The sequence below is a fragment of the Rhinoderma darwinii genome, chromosome 3, assembly GCF_050947455.1.
Source record: "Rhinoderma darwinii isolate aRhiDar2 chromosome 3, aRhiDar2.hap1, whole genome shotgun sequence".
Classification (NCBI taxonomy): Eukaryota; Metazoa; Chordata; class Amphibia; order Anura; family Rhinodermatidae; genus Rhinoderma; species Rhinoderma darwinii.
The window spans coordinates 12,184,664-12,204,916 of NC_134689.1; the positions used below are offsets into that span (position 1 = coordinate 12,184,664).

The 20,253-nt window shown below is 43.6% G+C and overlaps 1 protein-coding gene and 1 pseudogene across 7 annotated transcripts in view; one reads left to right on the forward strand and one right to left on the reverse strand.

The window, feature by feature from the left end:
- The window catches only part of BICD1 (BICD cargo adaptor 1), a 108,641-nt gene that overhangs the window by 44,196 nt on the left and 44,192 nt on the right, over positions 1-20,253 (forward strand). For all 7 annotated transcript variants that reach the window (XM_075855918.1, XM_075855917.1, XM_075855920.1 and 4 more), the window contains exon 3: positions 9,129-9,281. In XM_075855918.1, the coding sequence (XP_075712033.1) occupies positions 9,129-9,281 (153 nt within the window). The remainder of the gene's footprint in view (positions 1-9,128; positions 9,282-20,253) is intronic.
- LOC142748479 (syncytin-1-like) lies at positions 14,857-16,341 on the reverse strand (annotated as a pseudogene).

Here is a 20,253-nt window from a genome sequence, read left to right on the forward strand (position 1 = left end):
TTTTCACACATTCCTATGGGTATAGAGGAAGCCAAGTGTAAGACATTTTGTGCGCTAATTAACGAAAAAGTGATGTATTTCTGCATGTCCGGAATTGTAATGAGAAGTTTTTGTTAATGAGAAAGAAGAATGACAGAATTCAATGGTTGCTGCCTCCGAGCTGGGGAAAAAAAGTATACAAGAAGTAAAAGAACCGGCTCATTGCTGTAACTTTTTGGGGTTGTTGTATTTTTTTTAATTTTTTTTTTACGTTTTCATCTATTTGCTTGAAATTAAAAAGTTTGGTCCAAACTAGAAGAAAAGGTAACAGCGTAAATTGATACTGGGAGCCATTAAATGGGTTTCCCCATCAGTGACATTTATGACTTATCCGCAGGATAGGTCATTAATGTCAGATCGACGCGGGTCCCACCTCTGTGACCCGCACCTATCTCTAGAACGGGGCCCTCTAAACCCCGTTCTACCTTTTTCTGCTCCCACTGCCTCCTCGGCAACTTTCCGACTATATGGTCGTGAGTTACGAATGCTGCGTAGCTCACTGAGCTAAGCTGTTTCCGTAACTCCCATAGTAGCGAATGGCAGTTACGGAAGCAGCGTAGCATGCGAGCTACACTGTTTCCTTCCATAACTACCATTCAGTTTTATGGGACTTACAGAAACAGCTTAGCTCAGTGAGCTAAGCTGTTTTCTTTTTCATGGTCGGATTCACACGATTTAGCTGCAACACAGAGGTAGAACAGGATTTAAGGGCCCCGTTCTAGAGATAGGTGTGGGTTCCAGAGGTGGGATCGGCATCTATCTGACATTAATAACCTATCCTGTGGATATGTCATAAATGTCCCTGATGGAAAAACCCATAACCAGTATACCATACCGGTGCAGAATCTATAATTATTTCTATTTTTGCAGGTACCTGAATTGAGGTTGTCTTGTAACCATTGGTCTTGCGCTCTGGGTGACGACCATTTCAGTACATGTAGCTGCATAAGTGGTCACAGACAGGGAAATTCCATCCGCTATACAAAAGACTTCCTCTCCATTCTGCACAGGCTTGTTTAGGTCCCAAGTTTGAGCAAGCATGAGAAAACCCATGCTGCTTTAGGATGAAAATATGACAGACGAAGGGGAGGACAGGGGGAAGGGTCCAGGGCAGTAACAAGAAAGTTTGCAAACTTTTGAGCTATCTCGGGGTGAGAGGGAATCCTGGAGGAGATATTGTGTAGGACATGTTGTTTCACAGGGATCGATTACCAGCAAAATACATCTTTATTTAAAGGGTATGTGCACTTTTGCAACCAATTTTCTTCCCAATTCAGCTAAGAAAAAAATGAAGACTCTTTGCAAAAAGTCTTGATTAGAAATATTCTACCATTGTGTATACAGCGCTTATGCAGACCTATGTGTCTCCATGGTTACAGACTACAAACAAACTCTGTGTAGTCAGATTCTGCAGTCATGTCTTACTCCACTCCCTCTTCTTAGTACAGACACATAAAACCTACAAAGAAAAAAGGACCAACATAATAAATAATACCCATAAAAACACCCTTATTAATTGAATACAAAAAGTAACAAAATATTAAAAGATGGAGTGCGACATGTAATATACATAAGATAGATATGTATTGAATTTTTTGTTGCAATCCTGAGTATATAGGGTAAACGTCCAACGCTCCTCGCTAGAAGTATTGGCCGTTACCCTACATATTTATGTATTGCGTTCTTTTTGCCGTCCTACCTGTTTTGTGTATATTTGCCACGTTGTAGGCACAATAAGTTAGGTTCTGTTCACATCTACGTTGGGGGTCCCGTTCTGACGTTCCGACTACGCTATTGCTTCCGGCAAAACGACGGGTCCCGTGCACAACAGACACAAACGGAAACCATGGGCACCGAATCCGTCACCATTGAAATCAATGGTGATGGAAACGGAAACCTCTGGTTTCCGTTGGGTCAGTCGGGGCTCCGTTCCGATGGAAAGCTCAGACGGAACGGAGTCCTGACGCAGATGTGAACAAAGTCTAACTGATACAATGGAACCTGTATTGTTAGTTCCCGTTTTCCTAAAAAATACATTAATAGGGTTTTTCTATAGTCATTATTTATCACCTATCCACAGGATAGACGATTAGTGGGTGTCCGAGATCAATGGGTGTCCGACCCATGTGACCCCCACTGAACACAAGAACGGGCTTACCTTGGCGTTCCTGGGAGCTCCATAGAAATGGAGCGGTAGCAAATATACTCGGCCACCGATCAAATATTTATCACTATCCTCTGGATAGGCGATAAATAATGGGAAAACCCCCTTTAACCGCTTCCTTACATTTGACGCATCCATACGCCAAAGTCGGTTAGGGGAAGTATGGAACGGAAGTATGGAAAGTATGGAACGTCACTTCAGAGTAACAAGCGGTATCACGCTCGAGCGCGATCCCGCTCGTTTAACTCGTTAAATGCCGGGTCAATAGCGACCGCAGCATTTAAATTGTTGGAAAGAGGGGGGGCGACTCCCTCTAACAGCTCATCACGCCCCCCGCAATGCAAATGCGGGGGGAGGCAATGGTTGCTTTGGCTGCCTGGGGCATAATGACGCACAAAAAACAATGGAGGAATCGCTTGTTTTTTTATTTTCTACCCCACAAATAATTTTTTTCCCGTTTCCTAGTACATTATATGGCACAATAAATGGTGCTACGAAAAACGACAACTTGTCCCACAAAAATCAAACCCTCATAGTACTATATCGACGGAAAAATAAAAAAGTTATGGCTTTTGGAAGGTGGGGAGGAAAAAACGAAAATGAAAATCTGAAAAAGGGTTGCGGCGGGAAGGGGTTAACCATTCTCCATATTGATACAATAACAAAAAGTTCTAATAATTAAAGGGTAACTAAACTTTTAAAAAACTTCTGACATGTCATAGTGACATGTCAGAAGCTTTGATCAGTGGGGGTCAAAGCATTGGGACCCCCACGATCACTAAACCGAAGCGGCAGAAGCACTCCGGTGAGCACTGAGCCGCTTCTTTTCTGATCGCCTTTTCTCAGAAAGCCGATGTAATGGTGTATGGGCTCATAGACTTTCTATTAAGTCCGTACACCGTTACATCGGCTTTCCGAGAAAAGTCGATCAGAGACAAAATGGCCCAGCGCTTCTGTCACTTCGTTTTAGCGATCGGTGGGGGTCTAAGTGCTTGGATCCCCACCAATCAGAACTTCTGACATGTTACTATGACATGTCAGAAGTTTTCTGAAAGTTTAGTTACCCTAATCAGACAGAAGAAGAAAAAGAAGCAGATGGAAGAGAGTAGCATATGACTGCAGGATCAGACAACAAAGGGTTTGTTTGTAGTCTGTAACCATGGAGACACATAGGTCTGAATATGAACTCTATACTCCAAATTATAGGAAATTTTAAATCAAGACTATTTGCATAGTTCCTTCTTTTTTTATTTTAGATAGATTGGAGCAATAATAAAAAAAAATTGTTGCAATGATGGACAAACCCTTTTAGATAAGATAAAAGGAGCGTGATTGACATTTGTTAGAATTTTGATTGCCTGTAGGGACAAGCGTTGGGTTATTGATTGCTTAGCGCCTGTACATTGGCGTTACTGCTTGCCAAGAAGATTTATCATGTGCAGTGTGAAGGTAGGAGGACAAGGAGCGGTGTTCACGGCTTTCGTTTCCTTGGTGATATGATTGTAAAGTTATACGCGGCCGATGACAGAATTGGGGCAAAGTAAAGAGATAACATTTCCTGGCTTTTAGACTTAGATATCGCGCTTTCATTACTACTTTGGTCTAATTATGAGGTATGATGTAATAGAATATCACACAGAATGCAATATAATGGATACCAGAAAAGGGGCGGGGGAAGATTGGAGGCGGCCCCTCAACTAAACATGAATTAAGGCCCCTCCAAATTTTTGGGAAAGCAGAAAATAATGCGTTGAACCCAGAGCCCCTCAAGGTTTGTGCAGGCCCCTAAACAGACCATTCTCAACAGTGTCCAAATAATGCTGCCATACAGTGCACAAAATACTGTGCCAAATGGTGCCAAAATAATAATGCCATACAGTGCCCCTATAATACCAACAAACACTGCTTATACAATACACAGATAAGTGATTAGCTCCCAGGTTTACAGGCATCAGAGACTTTTAGTTACGGTGAATCATCCTGAGAAGGTTGGGGGAGGCCAATAGATAGTGGTGGGGGTCCCAGGGCATTTGCCCCCTTTGCCCTCCTTCTAATCTGGCCTCAAAAGCTTGCAAAAGCAGACATGCCATAAGGGTCACATTGGTGAGGGTCTGGGAGCAAGGAAGGAAGGTATAGGACCCTGGTGCCATTTTCAGTCTGCTTTATCCCTTTAAGACCAGGGTTCCACGAAGATAAATTGCACGCGATTATTACACTAATGTGATTGTTTTAGATCATGACGCAATATTTTGAGGATTGGATTCCATGGGATGACATGAAATCCAATGCAATTTTCCCCCATAGGGTTACATTAAAATCAAATGAGATATTATCTGACTCGATGCTATGCAATAAAGAAGGGTCCACTCCTAAATCCGTGTAAAATCACTTGCGATGAGTCGCCATGGAGTCTTAAAGGGGTTGTACCACGAACGAAAGTGCGCCTAAAAGTACTCCTTATCTGAAGCGAATACTTTTCCCCATTGGAGGTATTTAAAAAATATGTATGCATCCCGAGTTATTGAACTTACAAGCTCCGAATGGCGCCCCCTGCTGTTTCTTCATGTGGGTCTTTGCACGTCATTCTAGTGATGCTTTTAAGAGGAAACGCATGCGCAGTAAAACACACGGTGTCGCCGGATCTATCGGCGCACGGATTCCACTCTTGTTATAAGGTCCTCTCTTGTACTCGGCTTTTCCACTGCCGTGAAAGCAGAAAATGCGCAGGAGAGCCGAGGAAATGCAAATAGTATAGCGCAAGTACAGTATAGCCTGTCCCTTCTCTGTACGCTCCGGCCGCAGCGGCCTTCCCTGCAAGTAGTACAGGCCCTGATGGGAGAATCCCTGTCCATATGCCCTGTTAGAATATATGGACATCATAGAGGGGGATCCCACACTTGGTACTCTCTATGTGCCGAAACGGAGAACTGGTCTGTATGAGCGACTCCTGCTCCGGCGGACCCATTGCCTCTTAACATTTCATGGCCGGCATGTAAAACTGGAACTCTAAATGTATGCCCGGTCGCAGCTTTCCCTGACGATGGTGAGAGAAGTCGGAAACATTTGCCGCGATCAGTTGATCGCCGATCCGGCTTTTTAAAAAATAAAAAAAAGGGGTTGACGTCATACGACAACCTCTTTAATTCTGGGAGGAGCGGGGGGGGGGGGGGTCAGGCTCTGGAGATAAACAAGAATATTCCCATTCACTGACAGCAAACAGATAATAATAATGAGAAATTGAACAATTTTTCCGTTGGTCAGCTACAGTCTACAGTAAAATTACATTTGAAAATAAGAAAATATAGAACTCTGGCTCCCCCACTTGACTTTTGGTAGGTATTGCAGTTTAAGTTATAGATTCCCACGTGTGACACACGGATAATCCTCTGACACCAATTATAATCTGCAGTTTTGAAGTTTAGATGCCAAAATGTGGAGACAATAGTGACCTGGGTCTACAAGCGAGTTCACATCAGGGACAAAAAAGTTAGAATTTTCAGCCTGGGGATAGAAGTTCTTATACAGTAACAGTTCCCGTATCTCCCTTACCGCTGCAGAGCTTCCTGACATGATCCTTTATCATATCCCTACTGTATAGGATTATTAACTATGTCATAAAAGGATTATATGGGGCCTGGCAAAATATAGAGTACATGAAATCTGAGTGACAACCAATATGGCCGCCATTACAGCTCTCATAGTGTTATCCCCCAGCTTTTCTGAGTCCTTCAACCATAGTTGCTTACTTTTTCTTTAGGGAGAAATTTTTGTGGCTTACAAGGCGGCCATGCAGAGAATTTTTCAGCACTAATCCCAGACTTCACCAGACCCCAGCACCGGTCCCAAATTTCACCAGACCCCAGCACCGGTCCCAAATTTCACCAGACCCCAGTACTGGTCCCAGACTTCACCAGACCCCAGTACTGGTCCCAGACTCCACCAGACCCCAGCATCGGTCCCAGACTTTACCAGACCCCAGCACCGGTCCCAGACTTTACCAGACCCCAGCACCGGTCCCAGACTTCACCCGACCCCAGCACTGGTCCCAGACTTTACCAGACCCCAGCACTGGTCCCAGACTCCACCAGACCCCAGCATCGGTCCCAGACTTTACCAGACCCCAGCACCGGTCCCAGACTTTACCAGACGCCAGCACCGTTCCCAGACTTCACCCGACCCCAGCACCGGTCCCAGACTTCACCAGACCCCAGCACCGGTCCCAGACTTCACCAGACCCCAGCAGCGGTTCCAGACTTCACCAGATCCCAGCACCAGTCCCAAACTTCATCAGACCCCAGTACTGGACCAGACATCAGCACCTGTCCCCGACTTAACCATACTCTAGCTCCAGTCCCAAACCTTACCAGACCCCAGCACTGATTCCAAACTATACCAGACCCCAGCACCAGTCCCAGATAACCCTAGCACCAGTCCCAGATAACCCTAGCACCAGTCCCACTCCCAGATAACCCTAGCACAAGTCCCAGATAACCCTAGCACCAGTCCCAGATAACCCTAGCACCAGTCCCAGATAACCCTAGCACCAGTCCCAGATAACCCTAGCACCAGTCCCAGAATTCATCAGACCCCAGCACTAGTCCCAAATGAGCCTAGCACCGGTCCCAGACTTCAACAAACCACAGCACTGTCCCAAACAACCCCAGAAGCATGGTAACACAAACCCCAACATATAAACATACAAATAAATGACAACCACAACTTTATAATTGGAAATATAGGCCGTGATGTTTATTAAGGGTTACCCAAGAATAAATAATTCAATCCAACATAACCATAAAATTATTGAAAATTCATTAATCAATCATCATCAAATTATTGAACCAAGTCCCCCCAGCATTAGCTGGGAGACTAAACCCCACTAGTAAACATCGCGACAGGGAAGCCCTTTTAAAAAAGGGGAGGGCTGGGCGGGGCTTGTCTTGAATCTTCTTCAAACGGCCCGGAACACTGCCGAACACCGGAATTTAAACAGGAAATCTTCCCGCCGTTGCTGCCCATTATCCAATCAGTAAAAAGCGCGGGCTTCACGAGCGCAAGGTGGAAAATTCCAGAACCTGCTCGTACATTCCTGTACAGCTGACCTCGACCTGACCCATGCAGGTAAGTACCAACTGTGATAATAAAAGAGGGGTGGGGAGGAAGAAACCAAACCAGAAACCACCAACCTTTAAATCATAAAAATTATGTGGGGCTGTGATACCATGTGTCCCCCAAGCGATTGCTATGGGGGGCCCTGGCATTCTAATACTTCACCACATCCTACAGTATGGTCCTAGACTTCCCCAGACCCCAGCACCATATTATACCACGCCGCAGCACCAATCAGAGAGCAGTGGGTGACTATGAGGCCGGGTCCACACGTACTGGATTTTCAGCAATTTACAATACAATATAAGTGGAAAGCGCATCCACATGCGGTGCAAAAAATCTGCACGTAAATCAGAGTTTGATGCAGATTTTTAAATCTACAGCATGCTCCTTCTTGTGTGGAAAAACCTGCCGATTTTCCGCAAGGATTTTACCCGTTGCAATGAATAGGGTGTAATCCGTGGTGAACACACAACTCAATCCGCAGCAAAATCTGCATGTAAAACATACCGTTTTTGCTGCAGAATCTTATATTTTCTGATGTCTCAACGGTTTAATAAAGACATTGAAACAGAAATCTGCTAGATACAAAATGGAGACCTGTTATATTACAGAATGCCTCCAGATGGCTCCTTATCTACAAGAAATGTTTTTTTTTTTCTGATTTAATGATGTCGAGGAATGTTCCTCCCAGGTTTTCATTCTACAGACAGAACATTAATCACCGATCTTGACTGAAGGTTACAACTTCTCGTAGACTCCCTGACTTATTTCTCAGGGGCCCCCCTTACATCGATTAATCTACTAGCTTTTTGTCTTAACCATGTTACTTTGTTTTTTAGTATATGCATGTATTTCCTATATGTACGTGATAATTATAAAAGACATGTAAGGGGTGGACAGAAAAAGCAGAGGGACCCCGTGCAAGAACATATATGGACACTTTGGTCTTTAAAGAGGTATTCTCAAAATGATAAATTATCTGTGGATAGGTGACAGTTTTCTGATCGGTTTGGGCCTCAATGCTGGAACACCCACCTATTGTAAGAACGGGGGGTCCCGAAACCCCAGATCACCAACCGCAGTGAGGAGGAGCTTGAATGGAATGTTGGTCGAGCTTGCGCCCGCCGCTCCATTCATGGTCTAGAATGCCGAAAATTCCCATAAACTTTAAATGGATCGGCAGCGTGCATACTCGACCGCTGCTCGATTCAATGTCCTCCTCACTGCGGATGAACAATGAGGAGGTTCTGGGGTTTTAGGATCCACGTTCTCATGATTAGTGGGGGTCCCAGCAGTGTGGCACCCAGCGATCAGAAAATGATCACCTATCCTGTGGATAGGTGATCATTTATAATTTTGAGAATACCCCTTTAATAGCTCACCATAGAGCGCGAACTTACGTCTCTCACGCAAGAAGTGATTGTGAAATTCAATAGAATAGTCTAGATTATTGCCTTTGTACTGGACATAACGATTAGACTGTAGTTGGCAAAAACTGCTGATCTACTGACGATCTAATGTCTATGAGACTTGGCAGAAATAATCTGTAAAAACAGTAACAGTCCAAAATGTCCGATCCTATTGGTTTTCCCGAGATAAGCGTTGCCAAAAGTGTCTAGCAACAGCATATCACCCCCCCCCCCCATTCAGATATTATGCCATTAGTTATGTCATGTCTATAGCTTTAAGAGACTGGAAATAGAACTTAGAACAACCATATATATATATTTATTTTTTTTTATTTTTTTTCCTATATATCATGCCCAGCTATGGTATATACTGCACTATAATATTTTTCCTTTTCGTTCCGTAGACAAATGAAATTCTGGAGCTGCAGAGGATGAGAATGAAGGAAGAGATCCGTGAGTACAAGTTCCGAGAAGCCAGACTCCTCCAGGATTACACCGAGCTGGAAGAAGAGAACATTACTCTACAGAAATTGGTATCCACATTAAAGCAAAACCAGGTATGCTGCTATCAGCCTTTCTAATAATTTCATGTATACAAATTGATATTACAGTCAAATTCTGATAATCCGGTTTAGGACTCACATGGCGAGTGCTTGGACATCCACTTGGCAAATAAGAGTCAATATGCATAAATGTAAAGTTATGCATCTGGGCACTGATAATCGGCATGCACCATATGTCCTAGGGGGGAGTAAAACTGGGAGTCACTCGTAGAGAAGGATCTGGGTGCACTTGTAGATAACAGCATGCAATGTCAATCAGCTGCTTCTAAGGCCAGCACAATATTGTTGTGTTTTAAAAGAGACATGGACTGATTTATAAAGCATTAGTACAGCCTCATCTATGAATAAACTGTTAAATTCTGGGCACCGGTTCATAAAAAGGATAGAAAAGATTCGAAAGAGTTAGAAAAGGAACAAAGAAAAGCAACAACACCGATAAGGGGCAGGAAGAATCTTAACTATGAGGAAAGATTAAAAAAAAATTCATTTATTTAGTCTTGAGAAGAGTCATAACGTCTTTCAAGTAGACTAATACTGAGTAAAGCAATACTTTGACTATCTGTCTGCCACATTGGCCATGAAAATCTGAACACGGAAACTGTGTAAAAAAAGGAGCGGTAATATCAACACCAATAACAAGTCAGCAGCCACTATCCAGAATGTCTTCCTGTACATGCTAGACTCGGGGTTCCTCCCCAAATTATGTAGACCATAAGCCTATCCTAAGGAACGAAGTATAGTTTCCTTAGGAGAGGCTTATGGTTGCAACTTGGGGTTGGGAGGGAATTTTTCTCTTTTAGCAGGGGCATAACTAGAGAGTGCTGGGCCCCATGCCACACTTGTAAATGGGGCCTTTCCAGCATGAACCAACCCAGCATGGAGATTCAACATGGACCCCAGAGCATGGATCTCTCAGATCAGACACAGGATCCCTAAATCAGAGCCCAGATCAAACATAAAAATATGATTTTTATGATGTGACAGCCTGTGAGGATCTGCGGCAGGTCAACTGCAAGCCCACTTCCCCCCCGAGTCCAGGTCACAGTCACATCTCTTCTGACCGCCATCGTTAAGCCACTGCCTTTTAGGGCAATTTGGCTCGTGCCTTATGGGCTACTTGCCTTTGTCTGAATCAATAGGGGTAAACTAATTTCGAAGATTTACCCCTCCCCATTTCTTATTCCTTTCATCCACGTCCTCCCCTCTCCCCTAGTTTAACTGGATGAACGTATGTCTTTTTTAAACCAATCGTACTTTGCTATGTAATACTTAATTTGTCCTGTGGTAGTGCTGCAGGGCAATAATACACCTGCTGCTGAGTTCCCATGCAGATTACAGCTGATCACTGTGGTTCCCAGTACCCAGACACCCTGGGGGTAATTTATGAAAAGCTTTGCGCCATTTTTATGGAGTAGGAAAGTAACAATGACTGGCACACACCCCATTTGCGATATAATTTGTGACCTTTCACACCTCTCGACACTTTTCATAAGTGGTAAGAAAAGTGTGCGGGGTTTAGCGATATATTTCAATTTCTGGCAGACGGACAGCAAAAGATGCGTCAAATTTATTAAGCACAGTACTTAATAAATTCGGCGCATTGTACTCCAAAGTAATTCTGTTTAAGACTGTATTAGCAAATTCCCCTTTGTATTTTGCTTATTTAGGGGGGACCCTTCTATCATAATGGGATTGTAAAAAGCTGTCTACATCCTTAAAGGGACTTTTAAGTAGAACTTTTGGGAATTCTCCTTTAAAAGGAGTCACGTGAAAGCACTATTGAAATAAGTAAATAATAGTGAATTTCAGAACCAGTCATTTTTGGGACAAAGGAAAAAAGATATTTCCAAGAGATCACATCCCCTGTGATGTCATGGTTGCCGAAGTACTGGTGATGTCATCTGACAATATATATGGAATAAGACATTATATGAAGAATAAGTGATGTCAACAGAAGAAAAAGGCAAGAATAAAAAAAACAACACCTTGATGTCGTCATGATGTCATAATTTAATTGTAACAATTACAATGTTTTGTTCCTGAGAACCATGAAGTTACCAAGGTCAACAATCGAGACTTAATGATTGCAGAAGTAGTGGTGATGTCATCAGACATTATAGGAAGAATAGGTGACGTCAATAAGAGAAAAAGGCAATAATAAAAAAAAATCTTGAAGTCGTCATAATTTTAATTGTATCAACTACAACGTTTTGTTCCTGAGAACCATGAAGATACCAAGGTCAACATTTCGAGACAGTTAGCTTGGCACATGTGCACATATTTGGCAGCTGGATGCCCTTCATAACACACAAGAGTTTAATTAGTAGATAGATCAAATTTCACTCAAAACCGAGTATCTGTATCTCGGGAGAACACCCCGTTCCCAAGAGATTTCACCGACTATCCAATTATCTCCTGTTAATGAATGGACCTACTGATAGTAAAAAAAAAATAACAAAAAGTCTGAAGACAGGAGACCAGAAGAATCTCTCGCTAGTTAGCAAAACAGAGAATAGTTGTTGAACATTAGTGAGGATTTTCCCAAGAGATAAACCAAGGAGTAATTACCGGGTGATGTCATCGTCTCTGCATTCGACCTTGTGGTTTGCAAAGAACAAATGTCTCTTTAAGTAGATTACACCGCTGGTTTGGCGTATGTCAATTATTTCACCCATATTTATCATTGATCTGTGAAAGTTACGCAACCTAAAGGGTATGATCACGAGTCCGATGTTTAAGGGTAGGTTTCCAAATGTGTTGCTACCTATGGCGGAGACGTAATGTACCTTCCCCCATCATCATTCTCCCTTTATTAACTTTTTACATGTACTACATCCCACATTTTACATTGGGTGGTGATAGTATACATAATAATATCCTTTGTGGACCAGACAGAATGGTTTAGGGGTTAAGAGTGGTAAAAGGCGTTAACGGTAATATTCCTGGACATTTAGGGTAAGTTAGTTAATATTTCTGGTGGTTTAGGTTGGTGTAGGGGTTAATGGTATTATATATGGTAGCCTAAAACAGTAGAGGGCTGAAGAGTATATACAATTACCCTAATACAGAGCTCTAAATCCCCTGCTTCCTTTAGCCATAGAGAAAAATGATAACATTCTGGCTGCCTGCTACTACCACTAGGGGGAGCTGTCTGTATTAGCATTTATACAGCAATGGAGTCAATACTAGCTGTGTTAATCCCTATGTAAGGAGCCCCTCATATTGGCGACTACATTATATTGTATTAAGAATTGTATTATTAAACTCTTAGGACCCATGCACACGGACTGCAATTACGGACCCATTCATTTCTATTGACTACGGACACATTCCCGTATATTTGCGGGAAGGTGTCCGGGCCATAGAAAGCCTCCGAAAAACATAAGACATGTCCTAGCTTTTGCTTTTTTACGAACTGTGCTCCCATACTTAATATGGGAGCATGGGCTGAAAATGCGGTTGGCAGACCGTGGCCACAAGGGCCGGCCGTACCCGTAAATCGCGGACCGTGATTACGGGTTACGGCCATATGCATGAGGCCTTATGCAGGATTTATTAAGACTGGCCTCTCATGCGCCAGTCTTAATCTAAAAAAAACACTAAAAACGAAGATGCGCCTAATTTATTAAGATCTCCAGTGGCAGCGCAGAAGAGCTGGCAGCCGCGGAGGTGGTCACGTGGGTAAATCACCTGACCGCTGCAATCTTGAGAGCTTAAAGGAGAAACTTAAATTATCAATCCAGATAAAACTGTTACTGTTTTATGCCTTGTGCACACCATGACCCTCAGTTTTACCGATTGCTCCTTTAAAGTGGTATTCCCGTCTTAGCTATGTATGGTCTATTGATTTACTATAAATGTCTGAAAGATTCAGCACTCCAGAGAGGAGGAGACGATGTGGAGGGGTGGCGGTGCGGCTCTTTCCATTTATGGGAATTGTGGAACGCGCAGCTTTTTCCGTAACCCTCATCTCCTCTCTGGAGTGCAACAGACCCCTAATCTCCCGATAGAAGTGTAACCCTCACTGATCAGACAGGACTTGGCCAAAAAGTAAAAAACACGCCCAGTTATTCATTAAGAAACTCATTAGCATAAAGCTAATATAGGTCATAACTCCGTCAAAAATGATTGTTTTTCTAAATAAAAAAACACTGCTGTAATCTACATTACAGCGCCGATCACATCATGTACAAGATAGGCCACTTATAATGTGGTGACAGAGCCTCTTTAAAGAATCGTGACAAATAGAAACCTATGGTTTCCATTTGTTTCAGTCAGGGTTCTGTTCATGGGTTCCCCTGACGGAAAGCTCCGATGGAACCCATGAATGGAGGAGTCCCGACGCAGATGTGGACGAAGACTTAGAAAGTAGTAATAAACGTCCATAGAGACACGTGATGTTTAATCATAAATATACTTTAGTTGTCCATAGACATGGATAGTCCCTCTGAAAAACAAATATATACAAAAGTTAAAACATAATTAAAATATAGAATCCTCTGAGACTATTAACTATTTAACACACGTGCCGTTATAATGTAGTCTATTACATCATATGTTCTGGCTCACATATGTTAAGGGAAAACATGACTAGATCACAGTCCCAATCCCCATGCAAGACCCAGGATCTACACACACACACACACACACACACACACACACACACACACGATCAGTGATGGATGTTCCAAGTTATATAAACAGTAATACACTAAAAGGTTCAATTACCTGTAGCTGGCATGGTGGATGCTGATGGAGTCCTAGGAGAAACACCTCGACGCGCGTTTCGCACCCATCATCAGGAGGTGATGAAGTGTAGTGGGGGTTTTAATACTACTGCATTATGGTGGCGACCAATGGCGCATGAAGAAGCTGACCCGCGCACACCTTCCGCGACATGGGTGCAAACACAGACAAGGGAGACCCTGCCCTCATCTGTGCTTCCGCCAAAATACTGACAACTTTCGGCCTGACCAGCCCATCATGCGCATGCGCACCACACCACTGTGATAAGAATACCAGAGAGATTAAGTGTACTCATCTGATTAAACTAATGAGGAAGTCCTTGAGCAGTCATCCCACCAGGTACGTCGGCAGCATATACCCGCCCTCTTCCTTAACTAAATTTACATCGGATAATAGATCAACGCTGTCCTTATGCAGAACACGTCTCTCAGGAGCACATGAAGAATGTCCACGAGAGGACGGAGTTCACGCAAACGAACAGCGTAATAAATATATACAGTACTTACACGTATATCACACCATATGACCATTGTGGTATGGCTATATTTCCTCTGTCTGGTTTCATAACTATAGATGTTATATGTTCTCGCAACAATGTCGAAACAGCTGAGTCAGTTAATAGAAAAGGGAACAACATCCAGTTATTTTCCATCACAAACCCTCCCATATACATTGCTAATGTTTGGCTACTTCCCTGGGTCCTAATGAGCCCGGAGAGGACTTTGGTTACTTTTCACCCATTCATCACTTACGAGTTTACGCATAGGGAAATGAGAATCAAATGACTTCTTTGGCTTGTGATGTACAATTTTAGAAGCTTACATCATTTGTTCAAAAGCCAGATAGAAATACGTATAAATATGTATATCGGTATGCAAAGCAATATTATTTGAAATGCTCCTTGAATCATACCCATGACCCAGCCACCGATGCCTTTGAACAAGTTTACGAGATTTAACCATGAGAATGTATCATCCCACCAGGAGTCTTTGCCGGAATCATGTTCTATAGCCCAATTTTGTCGGAGCACTTTAACCATTTCTAGGCCTAATTTTATTGAAAAATGGCTTTAGTACCTACATAGTGGCAACATGAGGGGCCTATAATCTGGCACATGCCTCCCTGAGTCGCCGTTAAATAATCAAGAACCGCTGTGTGTTGATTGACTACTATTGCTAATTGGTTTTGTACCATATTAGTTTTGTTCAATATGTCCAATATCTCATAGACTTGGTCATCTAAGTAGTCTGTGGCTTCTACCAATGTATCCCAGGTCTGCATGATCATGGGCCAAAAGAATAATGAGCTAATAATTGTATTTGTAGGATGTATAGATACCACATAGGGTCTACCATTTGCTCGTGGGTAGTTATCTGCTTTCCAACGGCCCGTGTATACAATATATGTTTTGGTAGGGCCCCAGGATCTATTTGATCATGTGACATGACATGGGTGGCTGGCATTAATCGAGCTAAGGTACAGGTCCCTTGGGCCTCTAGGGGCAACCATTTGTACACACTGTATCCACAAATTATATATATATATATATATCTTCGGATAATTCATAATTATGTATATCTGAAAATAATTTGTTACTGCATCCATTAGTGCTGCCCCTTGGTTCCTAATGCATCACCTGTACTGGGTACCAAATTGACAACCGGCAGGGTAGCAGCTAGTTTTGTCTTTTATGTACTCGGAAACTGTGTTCCCAAATGTTGGAGCAGTTATAGGATGCGTTGGTCCTAATTATTAAATTAGGGATAGTTCTATTAGGATTACGTCTCTTCATCTACACACACTGGGGATCTACGTACGTTTTGTCACAATTGGTGGTGTTAATTTTGCTGGAACTGAACTGAATTTTCTGATCTGGTATGTTCCCTATATTGGAAGTTCGGGTCACTAACTTGTCTTGGGTTGTTTCCCCGATAGTGTACATATTACCCGGACTTCTAGTTGAGATATTGACCTGCCACCAGGGCTGTTCAATCCACGTCCCCACTGGGAGACATACTAGCGTGGTATTCCAGTCTTGGTTATTCTCTCTTTCTATGCCCCATTCTACAAATATTGAGCAGGAGTTACTAGTAAGTTCCTGAAGTGAGATTGGTATAGCTTGGTATGGCATAGACCTAGCTCGAATGGGTGCACGAGAACATATCCAACAGTTCGTTACATTGTCCACTAGATCCCTGTGGAGGGTCTGATCATGTTTGACAAACTTTTTGTTCCAGTCTTCCTTAGTGACGTCATTCAAAGTTCCTACTAGAGGCAACATCATAAATAACGGAGGGAGTGGCGACATCTTTTACTTCCTGGCTTGTATTCTTTTTGCAGTGGCTGGCTCGTATCCAGACGTCTTTTCCTTCCAATTTGACTGAAGTTGCGGTGACCAGTTGCACTTGGTACGGTTCCATGTATCTAGGCTCCAACGCTTTTCTCACATGTCTTTTCAGGACGACCTAATCTCCGGGCAGCATGTGATGGGTACCTTCTAAGGAATCTGGTTCTGGAATAGAAGAGTCTACTCGTTAATGCAGGCAGTTCAGTTAAATGTTTATGTAGTTGGATGATATAAGTTGTCAATCCATCAAACTGTTGTTGCAGTTGTTGTGGGAAGTATAAGCCCATTTTTGGGACTGACCCAAACAGTACCTCATATGGGCTGAGTTTCAAAGGTCCGCTAGGGGTAGTCCTTACAGAGTACAATGCGAAGGCTAGACACTCAGTCCATGGTAAACCTGAAGAATCTATTGCTTTTTCTATTTTCAACTTCAGGGTTCCATTTAGTCTTTCTACTTTACCGCTACTTTGAGGGTGATATGGTGTGTGGAATGCCTGTGTGATGCCAAGACTAGTGAGTATATGCCCTAGTACTTCTCCGGTGAAGTGGATTCTTCTGTCACTCTCAATTACTTCAGGGACTCCATATCGGCATACTACTTCACTGAGTATTTTCTTAGCAGTGTTTTTAGCTGTGGCTTTGGTTACTGGCCAAGCCTCAGGCCAGTTTGAAATCAGGTCCATACGAGGACATATTCATATACGCCTAACTTGGGTAGCAGTATGTAGTCCACCTGCAGTCGCTGGAAGGGGTAATCAGGGCGTTTCGTGTGCTTACCGGGTGTTTTTGTCAATTTACAGGGGTTGTGTCTGGTGAATGTCAGGCAACCCTCTACATGTCGGGCAGCTGCGTTCTGGAATCCAGGGGCAAAGTAGCGTTGTAACACTGTCTTACTCATGGCTCCTTTTGAGTTGTGAACTGGCGAATGCGCTAGGGTGCACATCATTGGAAAAAGACTACGGGGCAGGCACGTTTTACCCTTTATACGCCATGGCTCTCCTTCGCCTCTGACAGCTCCTGCCTCCAACTTCCGCTCAGGGGCCGGTGCTTGTGTCTGGAGAGCACACAGCAATTCCTCTGTGACCGGGCCCACTTCTTGGACCGCCAACATAGTGAGGGCTGCAGCTGCTTTTGCTGTTTCATCAGCCTGATCATTCCCTTTTAATTCAGGGGTTTCTAGTCTATTGATTGCTTGTACTTTGATTATGACCACCTCCATAGGTAGCACTAGGACCTATAGTAGCTGTTGTACTCCCCTGGCATTTTTTATTGCTTTGCCTGCTGAAGTCAGAAAGCCTCTTGCTCGCCATATCGTGCCATAATCATGTGCAACTCCAAAGGCAAACCTTGAGTCTGTATAGACATTCACCCTTTTACCTGTGCCCAACTTACATGCTTCTGTGAGTGCCATGAGTTCTGCCTCTTGGGCAGAGCTTCTGGAGGGCAGTGACTTTTGCAGCACGGTCTTACCTTCCTGGACTAATGCATACCCGGTGGTGAAATGTCCTGTCTGCTCATTCCAGTATCTAGATCCGTCTACAAAATACTGAACATCATAGTTCGTTAAAGGTACGTCAGTGACACCCAGTAACCCTTGGGCCTCCAGTTGCATTAGGCTGTGCCAATCATGCTCATGTTCCATGTCAAATAAGTCGTCGTTAGACGCGAGTCTGTGTATTAAGGGTCTGACTTGATCCCTCTCTTCCCCTTCTTTCGCTACAACCATAGGCATCAGGGTAGCAGGGTTGAGCGTAGTACATCTTCTGAGAGTGTTAGAGGGACTGGGTAAGGTAAGTTCAAGCTTGGTGATATGGGAAGTAGTATAATGCTTGGTTTTATTGTTATGCATAAGTTCAGAAACCGCGTGTGGGACATGAAGCACTAATTCATGTTGCAAGTCAATGTCCGTGGTTCTGCCAAGGAGGACGGCGGCTGCTGCGATGGTCATGAGGCAAGAGGAGTCGCCTTGAGCAATTCGATCAAGGCTAGCGGAATAATAGCCAATGGGGAGCATGCGACCACCATGGTCTTGTGTGAGCATGCCTGGAGCGTGACCACTTTGCTCGTGACAATAGAGATAGAAGGGCTTAAGGTAGGAACGTATGCCTAGGGCCGGGGCAGTGACTAACACCAATGTGGGACAAATATGTTAGCAGAGGCACAAAATAAAAGCAAGTCATCAACATACTGCAGTAAACAGGTTGTGGCAAGTGCAGGGGACCATTTGTCCAACAGTTCTTTCGTTGTGCAGGTAAATATGTCTGGGGAGAACCATTCAAGCGTATTGTCTGCCTTTATGGGTGACACATTGGTAACAAACCGGGGACAGAGGAATAGAGAAAAACGCATTTGCCAAGTCTATGACAGTGAATGAGGTAGCATCTAATGGTACCTGATTGAGGAGAGAGTGTGGGTTGGGGACTTGAGGGCTGTTCATGACAGTTTGAGCATTGACAGCCCTTAGATCCTGGACCATTCGATATACAGGGGGTCTGCCTGCATGGGCAGTTTTCTTCTTGACGGGATACAATGGAGTGTTATAAGGTGACACAATGGGAGTAATTAGTCTCTTGTCTACCAGTTTAGTGATGTTGGACTGAATGACTTCGTCTTGTTGCATATGGAGAGGGTACGGTCAGACACATACTGGATGTTTGTCTGCAACTGGTTTCAAGATAATAACAGGAGGAGGTACATTGAGGCGACCCACATCCAATGGACCGATTGCCCACAGGCTGTCGGGGGTTTGGTTCAGTAGATTGCGGGTACGCTGCGGAGGGGTGGTGCCAATGTCTGGAAAGGGTTGAATGGCTAGTAATTGCATAAGACAAGACTTTATCAGGTATTGGTATGGTCAACACTGGAGTACCGATGTAAAACCTAGTGCAGCTCCAATAGCTGTGAGTATGTCCGTACCCAAAAGGTTATAGGGCGTATTGTGTGACACCAGAGCTCTGGTAATCACTGGCCCTGCATTATGAATATTTATTTTCATAGGCTTGGTTAATTGTAATGAAAAGGGCTGTCCCTCTACCCCTTCACATACCAGAAAATCAGGAGATAAGAAATCTGATGTAACAAGTGTATCTAGCAATACAGTGCGGCTCGCCCCAGTGTCCACTAGAAACTTGGCGTCTTGTCCGGTGGGTAGATCTGCTGTTAACACTAGGGATGGTCCCACATTAGGTATGTCGGGGCAAACTGAGACACTGGGGTTACCAGAGCCTCATGTTAGCAGATCAATTTGTGGGACGGATCGCTCAGGCTTGGTGGGGCACTTGACAGAATAGTGGCCCTATTGTCCACAGTTCCAGCAATCAATTTGACTAATATCTCTTCTCTATGGGCCATGATACGGGCATCCACCATATTCTCTTCCATGTCCAAGCTCTCTTTGGGCATTTCGCCAGTGTTGGACGGAAGCTAGGCGTGCCTTTTTGGGGGCCAGGTCTAGTTCTTCCCCTTTTGCGATGCTAAGTCATTAAACTCGTGTGAGAAAAAAATAAATTATATATAAAACGGAAGTCAAAAAGCGCTACTTCATCCAGTCAGTAGAAAAGAAATTGGTTAGGTATTAATAATTATTTATTAAGGTAACGCGTTTCAGCGCGGAACTGGCACCTTCATCAGACCTTTTTAGGTCATATATTAGGTCATATATTTGTGTAAAGGTTGAAATAAGTTATAACAGACTCCTGCAGACGTCTATAAACTCTTAGGCTGGGTTCACACGACCTATTTTCAGGCGTAAACGAGGCGTATTATGCCTCAATTTACGCCTGAAAATAGGGCTCCAATACGTCGGCAAACATCTGCCCATTCATTTGAATGGGTTTGCCGACGTACTGTGCCGACGACCAGTAATTTACGCGT